The sequence below is a fragment of the Herpailurus yagouaroundi genome, unplaced genomic scaffold, assembly GCF_014898765.1.
Source record: "Herpailurus yagouaroundi ecotype Mexico unplaced genomic scaffold, PumYag 217, whole genome shotgun sequence".
NCBI lineage: Eukaryota > Metazoa > Chordata > Mammalia > Carnivora > Felidae > Herpailurus > Herpailurus yagouaroundi.
In genome coordinates, this window is record NW_024412448.1 from 5,735,441 (window position 1) to 5,749,097 (window position 13,657).

The window sequence follows — 13,657 nt, forward strand, 5'->3', positions numbered from 1 at the left end:
GCTCCTCCCCTGGCACGTCTACTGGCCTCTCCGTCAGATCCCCACACGGGAATGGGAATCCGATCCCTCTGGAGGAGCTGCACATCAAAGCCAGGCTGGCGTTTGATGTCCAGGGGCCTTGAGGGCACAGAGATGAGCAGGCCTTCCCCGGGCACCGTTCCTGTTCCGCTCCGCTCATCCGTCCCCACCACGACGTCAGGTGCCAGAGGAAGGTCCTGGAGACGGCATGCCTGGCCAGGGCTCCTGAAGGAGCAGCGAGGGCCCACTCGGACCTGGTGGGCGTCGGCCCAGCCAGCGTGTGGCCAGTTTTCTGAGTCCAGGTGGTCCGGGACCCCATGTCCCCACTCGCCCTTGCTGGCCCTGGGGTCTGGTTTGCTGGAACGCACCGTCCTTGGCTGAGGTCCCTTCGCTTTCCCTGTCTTGTCTTCAGTAAGAAAAGTGCATGAGCTGGCCGGGGGACGTCACCGACACTTTTGGGGTCCTGTATTTTTCTGAGGCCTGGGCTCACTGAGTCTTGGGCCAGTCCCAGGTCTGTAGGGGTGCTCCCTGGCCCTGCTGTGCACGTGAGATTACACCTTTTGTGGCCAGCCCCCTGCGTGACTCTGGTTGAGGCTGGCAGCCTCCTCTGGGGACCAGCTTCTTCACAGCTGTGGGTGTGGGGAGAGCACGGGTGAACTCCGTGGGGGCTAATGGGCCTCCCACCTTCCTTTGGGGGACGTTGGGAGGGCTGGTCAGGCTTGGGCAGGGACTCCTCCAGGGGTCCCAACATCTAGCTCTGGACTGTGGGTCCCAGCTCTGGGCAACAGGCAGAGGAAAGCAAACAGGAGGAACAGAGAGAAAAAACCCACCCAGAGGATGGGATCACGGGTCTTGGGGACGGTCCTAGGCAGCCGTGCCGTGCGCTCAGAGTGTCCGTGTGCGGCTGGAGGCCCTGCTGCTTGCGGTCACCAGCTCAGCTGCCGAGTCGTCTCGGCCGAGCCTGCATGTGAAGCTCTGAGCCCTGGTAGGGCCGTGCAGCCTGGCCTGACGTCACCCCAGGCCTCCCGCTCTGGCGGGCCCTGCCCCTCCGACTCGCCCTTCTCGTGGGCGAGGGCCTGGACAGGACATCGCAGGCGTGGTCTCCAGTGGGTGTCTGTGAGGGCTTATTTCAGTGACGTGTAGGAGACGCGCTTTGCCGCCTGCAGTGGGAGGGCTCCAAAGCCAGGCCTCAGCCTGCCCGCTTGCCCCCTGACCTCCACGGTCAGCACAGGGCCCCTAGCACAGGTGGTGGTGCACAGGTGTGTGGGGGGGGGGGCGGTGGGGGCAGCATGTGTGCGTCCTGCTGTCCTGTGAGCGCGTGCAGCTGTGCTTCCTGGGGCCTGTTCCCTCCCGTGTGCGGGTCCCGTTTACGTCAGTGGCTCGGTCTGGTGCAGGCGGGTGCCCGCTGCCATCTTACCGGTGAGCACGGCCTCGAGGAGAGGAGGGAGGACGGAGGGGAGGGTGGCATGGCAACCTGGAGGACGGCGGTGAGGGGTGGGGACACCTGGTGCCTTTGCCCCTGCGTTGCCCTGGCCCAGCCTGTGCATGTGACAGCGGCTGGGGCGCCTGTATCGCCCTGTGCGCCAGCACCCGTGCCCTGCCCTGGTCTTCACCTTCACAGCTTTTTGGTGACTGTGGTTTCAGTGGCTGTTGTGAGCCCAGCCCTGTGCGGTGTGACCGCTGGGCTGCGGCCTGTGGGTGTGCTCCACAGGGAGGCCCCTCCCTGTCCTCCCGCCTCACGGCCCGAGGTCACGCTTGCCCCGGGGTCTGGGCAGAGGGGGCAGCGTGCCTTTGCTCATGGCCTCGGGGGCCTGGCCTCTCTCCTTGGAGTCCACTTAGTGGGTGCAGGCCCTGAGCTGCTCCTGGGGCTCTGGGGTCAGCAGTCCTCTTAGAGGATCGCTTCCCAGGGCTCTGGGATCCTTTCTCGTCGTTGACCTGCTCAGCTGACCGTGATCTGAGGCTTGTCTGGGAGGTGGCTGGTGCTGCTCTGGGCTGCGAGGCTGGGAAACACCCCCACGCCCTTTGGGCCGGTGGCTCCCCGCCAGGCGTTGGCCGCCTCCTCCTGGTGGCCCCGAGGTGGCCAGGGTGGGCCCGGCCCCGGGGTCCTGCCCGGGTGCCCAGGGGGCGCCGTCTGAGGGCACCGGGTGTGCCTGCGGCTGGCCTGTGACGTCTCCGTTGCGCCCCCCCCCCACCCCGCAGGGAGTGCCTGGAGCAGCCGAGCGAGGCGAGCCCCGTCTGTGTGTACATGCGGGACGAGGTAGGTGAGCGGCCCGGCCCCACCCGCCTGGCCCCAAGTCACCACACGGGCCTGGCCCCACTTTCCAATCTGGAAAATTCACTCTCTCAGACCCGCCTTCAAAGCAGCGAGCGGGGAGACGGCCTCTGAAAGCGTGATGTGTTCCATGGAAAAAAGCGGAGTGCCGGCTCCGCTGGCACTAACCACGGGCCGCCCGGGCTGCTCCCCAAGCCTCCTCAACGCCCTGTTTGTTTTCTCAGCGTTTCTCAAAGCCCGAGAGTCACAAAAGTGGTTTCATTTTAATAAATATTTGCTTTGCTCCGTGTTTTGATCTTTTTCAAAACCGAGGGCAGCATAGTGCGGGCGTAGCCCGGCTCCGGGGCCCTGCCCGTCCCCACCCGCCCGTCCGTGACGGGGGCACCCTCCTGCTGCTTAGTCCCCTGCCTCACAGGGGCTTTTTGTTTTGAGCCTGGCCAAGTGCCCTTTTCTGGCCCGGGGTGGCCACTGTCCCCAAGGGGCCCTGGGAGGATGCTGGGGTTTATTTATCCCAGTTCGAGGTCCCCTGACGCAGGGCCGTGAAGGGCGGGGGTCCCAGGGCTGTTAGTGGGAGGGACCTGGTGGGACCCATCCTCCCCTAGAGGAGACAGACCACGGGGCCCCGGGCACCTGGGCCTGGGTTGAGGCCATCGTGGTCGGGTCAGCCCACGGAGGGGGTCGGCGGGCCGGATGTGGCTGACTCCGGCCTGAGCCTGCCCACCCAGGCCGCGGACCAGTGAGCATGTGCTCAGGTGTCTGGCTGGGGGCCCCCGTGGTGCCTGTGCTCAGGCCGAGGGAGCTGGCGTGAGGAGGGCTTGGCGGGTGGGGCTCACGGTGCCCGTGTCTGGGCGGCCAGGTGGGTGAGCACTGTCAGCGAGTCCTGCTTCCTCCTCACAGGTGACCGGCAGAGCCTCCTTGCAGAGCACGACGCTCAAGTCTCTAGGTCTCACCGGGGGCAGCGCCATCATCAGGTGGGGGAGCCCTCCCGTCTTGTTCACTGAAGAGAGTGAGGTCTGAAAGAAAAGGTGGAAAAGTGAAAGAGAAGATGTGTCCCACCTTGGTCCTCTCCCCTTGATCCGAGGCCACTGCCTGCTGGCTCGTCCTGCCCGGGGACCTGGGGGGCTTGGTGCCACGGGGAGTGGCTTGTCGCTGTGGACGGCCAGTGTGGTGGCCCCTGGACGGCGAGCCGGGTGGGAGCTGCGGAAGGCGCTGAAACCAGTTTGGTCCTTGCCCGAGGACCTCCCTCGGGACCGCGAGCCCCAGGAAAGGGAGGGCTCCGTGTGGCGTTTCACTTGCTTTCCGGGTCTGCGCCCCCAGGTTCGCCATGAAGCGACGCAGTCAGGAGCCCGGGGTCTCCCGGACCAAGACCCCAGGGAGCCCGGCCCCCTCCCTGTCGGCCGACCAGGCCACCGGCGGCCCTCTGCTCCCGCTGAATTCGGTGGGGCTCAGCCAGGGTGACGTGAGCCATCAGGATGAAGTGGGCACCTCGGGGGCCAGCCGCGTGGACTCTCCAGCGAAGCAGATCTCGAAGGAGCCTGCCCCCGCCCCCTTTGTTCCTTTCTCAGGTGGGGGACAGCGACTGGGGGGCTCGTCCGGGTCTGCCAGGTCTCTGACGTCGCCTTCAGCCAGACCGCCGAAGTCCTTCTCCAGCCCGGGAGGCCCCTCCAAGCCGAAGAAGTCGAGGCCTGGCCAGGAGCCCGGGTCGGAGCCGGAGCCGGAGCCGGTAAGGAGCCCCAGGCCACGGCCGGCGGGCAGGAGGGCGCGTGGTCGGCTCTCCTGGGAAGCCGTGGTTCGAGTTCTGTTTGGCCTCAAATCGGTTGCGCCGAGGGCCCGTTTTAGATGTTCGGTCTGGTGGGTTTGGACCAACTCGTGCCCCTGGGACCGCGTCACAGCTGGGAGAGCCCACCTGCCTGGTGGCCTCTCTGTCCGTGTGCGGGCTTCCGACACTCCCGCCCTGCGTGCCTCGGAGCCGTCGTCCCGCACCCTCTGCCTGGGCCCCGGGCCCTGGCTGGTACCGCCTCGCAGGCGGCTGTGGCGCAGGTAGTCCCCTCGGTCTGCTGCTGCTAGCCGGTGTGCGGGGCGGGCCTCCTCCTCCGGCGCGTTCGCCTGGCGAGGTTTGGGGTTGGTTCCCCGCCGGGCCATCCTTGTGTTGCAGGGACCCGTCTAGTTGTGATGCTCTGCGTCCCTGCTAGCTTCTCTGTTGGTGGGAGTTAGCGTTTCAGTGGACGGTTAGCATTTGTAGTGTCTGTCGTTCGTAAGCAGAGCATCCCGTGGGCATCGTGGGGCCCTGGCACCCCTACCTGCATTCCCGTCTCCTCTGGGGCCCTTGTCGTTCTTCCAGGCCGCACACCTGGGGAGGGCGGAGGGGCAGAGGCACCTGTGCTTGTGGGGGTCGTGGGCAGGGGCCGGCTCGGCCACAGGATCGAGCCTGCGTCCTTTCAGAGGGCCGGGAGGCTGGGGCTTGCTCACCTGAGCGGATGGGGGCCGAGCCAGTCCCGAGGCTCGTGGACGTCCACCCTGGAGAGGTGGTGGTGCTGCCGCCCCGGCCCTTGTGCTGATATTTGGGCCGTGTTAGAAACCCATCCGCAGCCCCCGCTCTCCTGGCCTTTGTGACTTGGGCCCAGAATCAGTGGCCAAAAGCAGACCCGTGTGGTTGGGGTGAGCGCATCCTGGGGTTCCGACTCCCTGTGGGCCTGCTCTTCCTGGGGACCTCTGGGTTTGGGAGCTGGACGCTGGGGCCAGGGCGGGCTGTCCCTTTCTCCCATCCTGAAGTCACAGAGGACTGGTGAGTGGGGCTTGTGGACGGCTGGCTCGGCCCAGGCACGCCCTGGCTCTCTGGGTCCCTTACAAAGCCGCGCATGGCCCTGTGGGCACCTGGGGGGCAGGGGGCGGGTGCTGGCTTATGCTGTCCTGTAGCGGGTGACTGTCTGGGCACAGGATCCCAGTGTACCCCCAAGCACTGAACCTGGGGCCCCCAGGCAGGAGAGGTCCCAGGCAGGGTGCGCCTGGCCGCCAGCAGCATGTGCCTTTGATCTGGGGGCCCCAGCAGCTGGTTGATTGTGGAGCGTCCCCCACGGCTTGCCCGCCCGCCTCGTGCCTCCTGTCACTAACAGCCCCACACCCGGAGGGCTGGCCGGCCACGTCAGCCCTGGGGGGGAGGACAGAAGGGAACAAAACAGAACTTTTGGGGGAACTTCAAAGGTACACTTTGGTAATCAAAAGGAGTTTCCAAGTTTTCCATTAATGTTTTGCCTGTGTGTGGTTTTGGATTTAAATAAAGAGTCAGAAGAGACAGGATAAAATATAGGCAGGTCCTCGGCTGAGAACTGGGATGGTTTACAGACCCGGGCGGCTCTTGCCTTTGATGTCAGAACATTAATTATTAGAAGGTAGTTTTACTGGCCATCAGAGCCGGGCTCGGGGAGAGGCTGGGGCTGCCCGGCGGCCCCTGGCCTGTCCTTTGAAGTCCTTCCGCCGGCCCAGGAGGCCGCCCCACAGCCCTGTGCGCGGCTGGGCCACAATCCCAGCAGGCGCCCCCCACCCCCAGCCGGTCCAGGGGTCTCTGATCAAAGGCCCCGATGCCCCGGGCAGGGCAGGCGGCTGGCAGCAGTCTTCCCTTGCCTGACTCTCCGCCCTCAGAGGCGGACCTGGGGCTTCCTTGGTGCCTCCTTGGTGCCTCCTTGGGGCTTCCTACCTGCGTCTCCAGGCAGCCGTCCCTGGCCCTGGCTGGCCCTGCCCCCTGCTTTATGGGCAGGTTGAGCGAGAGCACGTGGGGCTGGGAGGAGCCCAGCCAGGGCCTGGGGGTCCGAGCAGGCCCCCCCTCCTCTCGTGCTGGGGCGCCTCTCCTAGCACCCTCCCCTGAGCACACCCCACTGTCCCCTGCGTGTGGGTCCAGGGCACGGTTCGAGCCTGCGTCCGGCGTGTGCGTTTGGTGCTGTGGCTGCCCCGGGCTCCGGCAGCAGCCCAGGGGCCCAGCTGTCCCCAGAGGCACAGCGGCGGCCTTAACGGGAACGCCGCTGAGGTTGGTCGGCAGATGGGGCGGCGGCCCGAAAGGTGCTGGCCCAGTCTTGCAGCGGTTTCGAGGGCTGCCAAGGGCCCTCCAGCCGCCTCTGCCACAGCCGAATGTGGGGGGGAGATGCCGGCCTTCGAACCGTAGTGGGGAATGGGTACGCGGGGTGCCCTGGTCCCCAGAGCTCCGGCAGGGCCAGGTGGCCTTCTGTGGATGGGCCGGGGGGCTTCGTTGGCAGGCCCCCATCCTGAATGGACCCGAGGGGCGCTCTCTGTGGGACCGTTCTCGGTCCTCTGGCGTGGCACGTGTGTCCCCACCGCGTGGGCGTCCCCCTCCCCCCCCGTACCTGCTGACCTCGGGCCGTGTGTCCTCCCAGGGGCAGCTGGGAGGCGGAGGGGACCCCGCACCACACCTTACATTTGTGTATCTCCACACCGAGGGGCGTTCGTGCGCCTCCTTCGCGGTGGCGAGCGTCTGGTCACGCCACGGGCGTGTGGGAGCCTCGGCCTGTCCCCCCATTTCTTGTGCTCAGGGTGGGCGGCCCGGGGAAGGCACTGCCTGCCCGCGGCCTCGGGTGTCCTCGGCGGTTCCCTCGAGCAGCCCCGCCGGGACCAGGCCTGGCCTTGCGCTGGCTCGGCCCTGCGGAGGGCGGAGGGCGCCGGCTCTGTGAGTAACTCGGGAGGTTTGGCCCGCGGCCCTGTGTGCGGATTCATTTAAGCTCCAAGCCTCAAGGGCAGACGCTTCACATTCCCTCTGACCAAAGACCATTGTCAGAGGACAGTCTGGGCCGGGAGCGGGGAGAAAACCAAGAGCCCTCGCGGGAAAGCTGGAAAATCTGGGGTTGAGGTCACCCCCAAATAGTTTTTACATTTTTTCTCTGTGTGTCATCGCGTCCCGGAAAATTACTGTCAAGAAAATGAACCCTCAGCCGCGGCAAGGCCACTTCCGACAGGAGGGGACCCGTGTGCGTGGTGGCCGCTCTGCCACCGGGGAGGCGGCTGCTGGCGGCTGGCGCCCGGCCCGCCTGGCCCTCCATGCCTGGTGCCGGGCTGGGCCTTCAGCCGCGCTGAGCCTGGCGTGGGGCTGGGGGTGGGCCAGGCCCCCTCGGCCCCCTCTGCAGTCTCCCTCACTCGACCCGTCCTGGCGAAGCAGGGCGCTTTCCGTGTGGCCCGGGGAGCTGGGCGGTCACCCACTGCAGGGGCGCCTGGCCAGCGTTAGCGGCTGTGCGGACAGCTTTATGTTCTCTGACCTGTCCTCCGTTGTCCTTTTCCGGACGTCCTCTTGTCTGTAGGACCCTGGGTGGAGGCCAAGTCCTAGAACCTGCCGGGTCCTGCGTTTGCCAGACAGGAGAGCCCTGGGCTGGGGCGCGTCGGCACCTCCTCCCTCAGGGTCACACCTGCACCTCAGCTGTCCCATCTGTCACGCACACTCGGGACAGACCCTCGGCCCTCGGGCTGTGCCCCCATCGTTCTGCCCGGCCCCTCCCCAGGCACCTCCAGGATAAGGGGTAGGGGTGAGGAAGACGGGCCAGGCCTTGAGCCCATGAGGTGGGCAACCAGCACCTCTGCAAGGGTGACCCGGGCCCAGTGATGTCATGCTCTTTGGAGCCACTGTCCTCTGCATGGCTCCCCCGCAGCCTCTGGAGCTGACCTGGAGATTCGGGCCCTGAAGGCCAGCTGTCAGGGTTCCTGAGAAGGTTCTGGGCTCCATTGTTCTCAGCCCCCGAGCCTGTGGCCCCAGCAGCTTCTCCTGGCCCCCACGGCCCTCAGCCAGCGCCTGGGAGCTTGGCGCCCTGTGCTGAAGGTGAGGGCCACAGCCCCCGTCACACTTGTCGCCACGTACGCTTTCTCCCTGAGGATGTCTCATCTCAGAGCTGCACTCTCTGTCTAGAAACATCCGTAAACCCTCCTCGGACGGGAGCCGTGCGTATAACTGCTGGGACCGGGGAACAGCAGAGGAGGGCGGCTTGCTGGCCGAGCGTCGGCCGTGAGCAGGACGAGGGCTCAGCCTGGAGTCCGCCCCGCTCTGGCCTCCCCAGCCCCACTGCGCCTCCCCGTCCCCGCCGGCCCCTCCTGTCTGCGGGGGAAATGCTCTCCTGGGGAAGGCCAAGGGGAGGTATTCGAAGCCCCCCGGCTTCTCCCTCCATCATTTGACAGTGGGATCGTACTTTGGTCCGTTCTCGTGGGCCAGGGCCTCCTGGGCCAGGACATGCTGGCCGCCCTGAGACTCAGGAGGTCTGGCCCCGAGCTCTGCTGGGTGGCTCGTTCCCAGCTTTTGGCTTCTGCTTGACCAGGTAGGTTTTCGGAGCAGAGTGAGATGCCGGAGGAGAGAAGGAATCAAGGGTAAATCCAACACCGAGAGGGATTTTGTCAGGGTTCTTTTCTGACCAGAAGCCAGCGGCCCCTGAGCGGCGCGAAGCCAGCGGCCGGTGTCCTCTGTGTCCCCCCTCCTGGGAGCGGTCTGAGGAGCGTGCTGTGGGCCTTGGGCTCATCGGCACTGCCGGGCGCCTGCGGTCCTTTTGGCTGCCCCAGGCCGTGCCCGGAAGTGCCAGGAGGAGGGAGGCCCAAGTGGGCAGGGCTCCCTGGGGCCGGCTTTTCCGCAGGGGAAGCGCTCAGACTCCGTTCGGTGCCCCGGACTGCTGGATGCTCGGGCCAACTCACGCCCAGGGCTGGGTCCTCCAAGGGAGAGACTGTGACACGGTGGCCTTAGAGCTGCTCATCAGCCTGCAGGCTTCGTGCTTGAGTGCCTGGGGGCCTGGCGCTCGTGCACTGGCGGTTCCTGGCTCAGGCCTATCCGCGTCCTGCCCTCGCTCCCCCCAACACCCTGCCCCAGGCGCCCCGGCCGGCTCTTGGCCCTTCTGGAATGCAGGCGCCGTGGCTGTGGGGGGCAGCCTGGCGCCTGGCATCTTGTTATAAAAAGCTCTGGTGAAGACTGCCCACAGTGGCACAGGATCCTGTGGCTGCGAAGGGGCAGCCCCCAGGGGCCTCAGCCAGCCACCTACGGGCCCTGCTACCCAGGCTCTGGCCAGCCCTGCTTGGCTGCTCTGCCCCGGTGCTTCAAGGTCAGGGGGGGCTTCCTGGTGAGAGCCCACCCCACCCCCCCTTCAGCGGGGGAGAGCCGTATCATGAGGCGTGGCGTCGCTGGGCACTCGATCTGAGACTGCCCGGGCCGACAGTCCTCACGTGTGGCCGGGGAGTTAGCCCCGGAGACGCCCAGCAGGTGCGCTGGTCCCCAGATGCTGGGCGGCCCTAGCCCTCGATTGGCCTGAGCGTGGTCGTCCCCCGGGCGGTGAGTCTGGCCTTCGGGGCAGGCGGGACCGTGTAGAGGGCTCTCAGGAGGGACCTCTGGGGAGGTGTGCTCCTAGAGCCTGCCCGGCCCGTGCCTGGGTGTGGAGAAGAGGTGAGGTTCCCCCACAGGGGCAGGGCCAGAGGGCTGGGACCTGCGCGGCTCGGTCGGGCCCGGCTCCAAGGCCGCCTTGGCGCCGAGAGGGGTCACACTGGCAATTACCCACCCGGAGGCGCCTCCGGCCGAGCGAGCCCTGCCTCGCAATTTCCATCGTCGCTGCTGCCAATTAGGAGTGATGCCGTCCCTTTCTGCGTCCCCAGGGTGGTCAGAGGGTGGGCTGGGCTGCTCCCCTAGAGAGGGGGGGGGGGTCAGCCTGGCCACGTGGCCAGTGGCTGGCAGGTTTTTGCCAAACCTCTAATTTGGGGGCTGTCACTTCCCCCACCCTCTTGTGGAGCCCCCGATGTGGCCTCGCCCGGGGCGCTGTTCCCTGAGTTTGCTCTCTATTCGGGGGACCCTGATAACTGGCAGCCCCCGAGGCCTCTCGGTGCTGGGGCTCCCACAGAGACGGGAAGTGAGCCGAGTAGCTACCAGGGGAACCTGTCACCCCAACCCCCAGGCCCCCCGGCAGTGAGGGTGCCTGCCTGGCCTGGCTGAGCCGAGACTCCAGGGCCGCGTGCCCTGCTGGTGAATGGGGGTCTCCATGTCAGTGTACCTGAGCAGGAGGCATGGAAGGAGGGTCTCCAGTCCTGGACACCTGGCCCCGGTCACGGGCTGACAGGTGGGGCCGGTGAGGGTATGGGCTTGGCTCCAGCTGTGGGGCCTGGGTGACCCGGCCCCACGGAGTCAGGAGACCAGGCTCCTGGGGGCCTGCGGCAGCCGAGCCCTCTGCCCACGCAGCCGGTGGATCGGGACCCTGTGGTGTGCCACCCGGACCTGGGAGAGCTGCTCCAGGCTTGCCCTGCGGAGCTGCCGGATGAGTTCTTCGAGGTGACCGTGGACGACGTGAGGAGGCGCCTGGCCCAGCTCAGGAGCGAGCGGTGGGTGTGCCCCAGCTGTGTCGGCGCCTCCTGGTCCCGCGGAGTCCCGGGGGTGGTGGGTGTGGGTCCTCCTCGCTGGCTGGCCAGGGAGACCCCCGACCTTCACACGCAGACTCGCCACCCCCTGCAGGAAGCGCCTGGAGGAAGCGCCCTTAGTGACCAAGGCTTTCAGGGAGGCTCAGAAGAGGGAGAAGCTGGAGCGGTACCCCAAGGTGCGTAGAAGGGCTCGGGGGGCGTCTGACCACGCCGCTGGCTGTGGTCACCGCCTCATTGCAGGCTTGCACGGCCACGGTTCGTAACCAGTCAGCCCTGTTCGTGGTGAAAACACGCTGACGTGTTTTTACAAACGCGCGTGGTGGGGCTCGACCAGTCCTCGTGTGCAGCCCGCGGTACAGTGAGCTGAGGCCACGGCCCTGGCCAGTAGCATGGTGGGGACAGCCAGGAGCGGGTGCTGGCTGGCACTTCCACCTGCCCTGGGCCTGGTGTCTTCTGGCCCGGGTTGGGGGACTGGCCATCGTGGGCCCGGGGTACAGCCGATGGGGACTTTGGCCGTTCCTGCTAACAAGTTGCCTTGTCCTGGCCCAGGTGGTCCTGAGGGTCCTGTTCCCTGACCGCTACATCCTGCAGGGCTTTTTCCGCCCTAATGAGACAGGTCAGTGGCCCCACCGGGGTGTCTGGGAGTGGGGGGGGGGGCCCTCTGAGTCCCGCCTGGCTTCCTTCCAGGCCATGGGACTGCGGCTGCTGGGCCTTTGGGGGAGACGGGCGTTTCCGGGTTGTTGGTTGTGTCTGTGGGGCAGCCTGTGAGCTTGCAGAGCGTGTTGGGGGTGTGGGCATGGGGCCGGGGGGCCAGCTCGTGTCGGATGTGTACCTGGCCAGCCTGGTGGTGCCCCCGCGCGCCCACCTGTTCAGGGCACGGGTGTGACGGAGGGGTACCCAGAGGAAGGGTGGGCCCCCGCCCCCCTAACGTGGGAGTCTCTGGCTTGGAGCTGCGGCTCCCCTGGAAGGAAGGCAGCAACGCTGCCAGTTCTGAATGAGGTCAGCGACCTCCTTGGTGACCTGTGCCCAGGTCAGTGAGGGCGGCAGGCAGGCCCCCACGGTCCCTGGGATGCTGTGTAACCAAACCTTTGTACCCGGGGCCCCCATAGGGCAGAGCTCGGGATTAGGTGGTGGGCAGGGTAAGTGGGAAAGGGAGGGATGCTCCCGCAGCAGGGTGGGGGCCTAGCCAGGCTGAGGGTCTCAGAGTCCTGTGGAAGGACCATGCTTGGCTTTTCACCCCTGGGGTGGAGGCGGCTGAGCTGCCCGGGGCTGCCCGTCCCATGGGGTGTAGGGGGCTCTGCACAGAAGCGGGACGTGGCTTGTCCCGTCCCAGAACGCGGCCCGTGCCCGTCCCATGGGGCCTCTCGGCTTAATCCCGTCCTCCCTCCTCCAGTGGGGGATCTGCGGGACTTCGTGAGAAGCCACCTGGGGAATCCTGAGCTGCCATTCTATTTGTGTGAGTCCTCCTGCTGGACACGTCCCGGCAACGTCCGGATCTCGGTGACCCCCGACCCGTCCCAGCTGGGGCTTGGAGAGATTTTCCTCTAGAAAACAACATCGTGCGGTGGGCTGGGCTGGTCATGCAGTAGCCCGCCTACTGTGTAAGCCCCGCTGGTGTCTGAGGACAAGTCCGAGGAGAGGGGAAAGGCGAGGGGAGGTTGGCTTTTGCCCCCTCAGCACCCCTGCCCTGCCCCCTCTCCCTGACCTCCCCTCCCAAGGGCGTCTGGGTAGGGAGGGGTCAGACCACTGGGCTTCGCGGGGAGTTGTGTGGGGCTGGGGCTCCTTGTAGGTGGGCCCGCCCTACAAGGTCACCCACCCCCAAGCCCCTTGCCCGGGTTGTAGTAGTAGCAGAGAGGCGGGCAGAGGGCTACAAGCTGAGGGGGCTCCTTGGAGATACCCCAGCTAAGGCCATGGGCCCGGGGCCTGCCCCTCCCCCTCAGGCCTGTCCTCCTGTGGGGGTCCGGGGATGGGGGGGGGGGCGCGAGGTGGCTCTGGGCCCAGACACTTATCTTTTCACAGTCATCACTCCTCCAAGAACCATCCTGGATGACCACAGGCTGACCCTCTTTCAGGTACTGGCACCCTGGCGGGGATGCGGGGGGCCAGGGGTGCAGGTGTGGCCGGGCTGGCTCTGTAGACGTTGAGGGGGGGCACCAGAGGGAGACGAGCGCCTCTGAGGCTGGTGCCGGGCCTTTCCAGCCTCCCCCGCTTCCTGCCCTGGCGGGGATGGGCCTACCCGGCTGGCTGCCAGCCTTCCCGAGCCGGGACCGCCTGCATCCTGCCCCGGGGTCTGGGTGAGAAGGGGCTGGCGGGGGCGGATGGAGGGTCAGAGGCCTCACCTGCCTGTGGCAGGTCCCCTGGGGTGGCAGCTGTGGGGCTAGTGTGGCACCGGGCTGCCCGGCCTGCTTCCCTGCCTCTGCTGGCAGGGCCGTGATGCGCCCTCCCCGCTAGCTGGTGTCTGCTTCGGCCGACCCTCCCCACGGCCCCCAGAGCTCCTGAAGGTAAGGTGAGGAGTGTTGATCCTGTGCCCTGCTGGGCTGCCTTCCAGAGCCAGGAGGAATGTCCTGTCCCTTTGCCCCTGGGAGCGTAGCCTGGGGCCTCCCCAGCCCTCTGGCCTAATGGTTTCCTCTTCAAAGTCTTTTCAGATATTTTAATTAGTAACAGAGGCCGGCCCTTGTTAAGTGGCTGGCAGGCCCTGCCGAGGTCTGAGTTGGGCCGAGGGGGTGTGCTTGCTGCCTGGGGCTGCCACCATTGTCAGGAGGGCGGGGCAGGGGCTGGAAGCTCTCCGAGGAAAGGAGTCGGGGTGAAGTCAGGGCAGGCGGGAGCAGGGAGCTGTGCCCCCCCCCAGCTCCCCTTTCTCAGCCCCCGGGAGCCCCAGAGGCACTGGGCCTCTTCCTCCAACCCACCCTCCCTCCTTCCCTCCCTCCCTCGCTGGCCAGCCTGTTGATAAACATTGAATTTAGGAGATGCTTTGGAATGGAGGGGGACCAACGCCGGTGG

General features: G+C 66.7%; 1 protein-coding gene across 8 annotated transcripts in view; it reads left to right on the top strand.

Annotated features, from left to right (window-relative positions):
- The window catches only part of ASPSCR1 (ASPSCR1 tether for SLC2A4, UBX domain containing), a 26,634-nt gene that overhangs the window by 8,743 nt on the left and 4,234 nt on the right, over positions 1 to 13,657 (top strand). For 7 of the 8 annotated variants that reach the window (XM_040456694.1, XM_040456700.1, XM_040456699.1 and 4 more), the window contains 8 exons: positions 2,218 to 2,275; positions 3,188 to 3,261; positions 3,608 to 4,013; positions 10,482 to 10,621; positions 10,752 to 10,833; positions 11,207 to 11,273; positions 12,051 to 12,113; positions 12,677 to 12,729. In XM_040456694.1, the coding sequence (XP_040312628.1) occupies positions 2,218 to 2,275; positions 3,188 to 3,261; positions 3,608 to 4,013; positions 10,482 to 10,621; positions 10,752 to 10,833; positions 11,207 to 11,273; positions 12,051 to 12,113; positions 12,677 to 12,729 (943 nt within the window). The remainder of the gene's footprint in view (positions 1 to 2,217; positions 2,276 to 3,187; positions 3,262 to 3,607; positions 4,014 to 10,481; positions 10,622 to 10,751; positions 10,834 to 11,206; positions 11,274 to 12,050; positions 12,114 to 12,676; positions 12,730 to 13,657) is intronic. The other variant, XM_040456695.1, reaches the window with a different exon arrangement.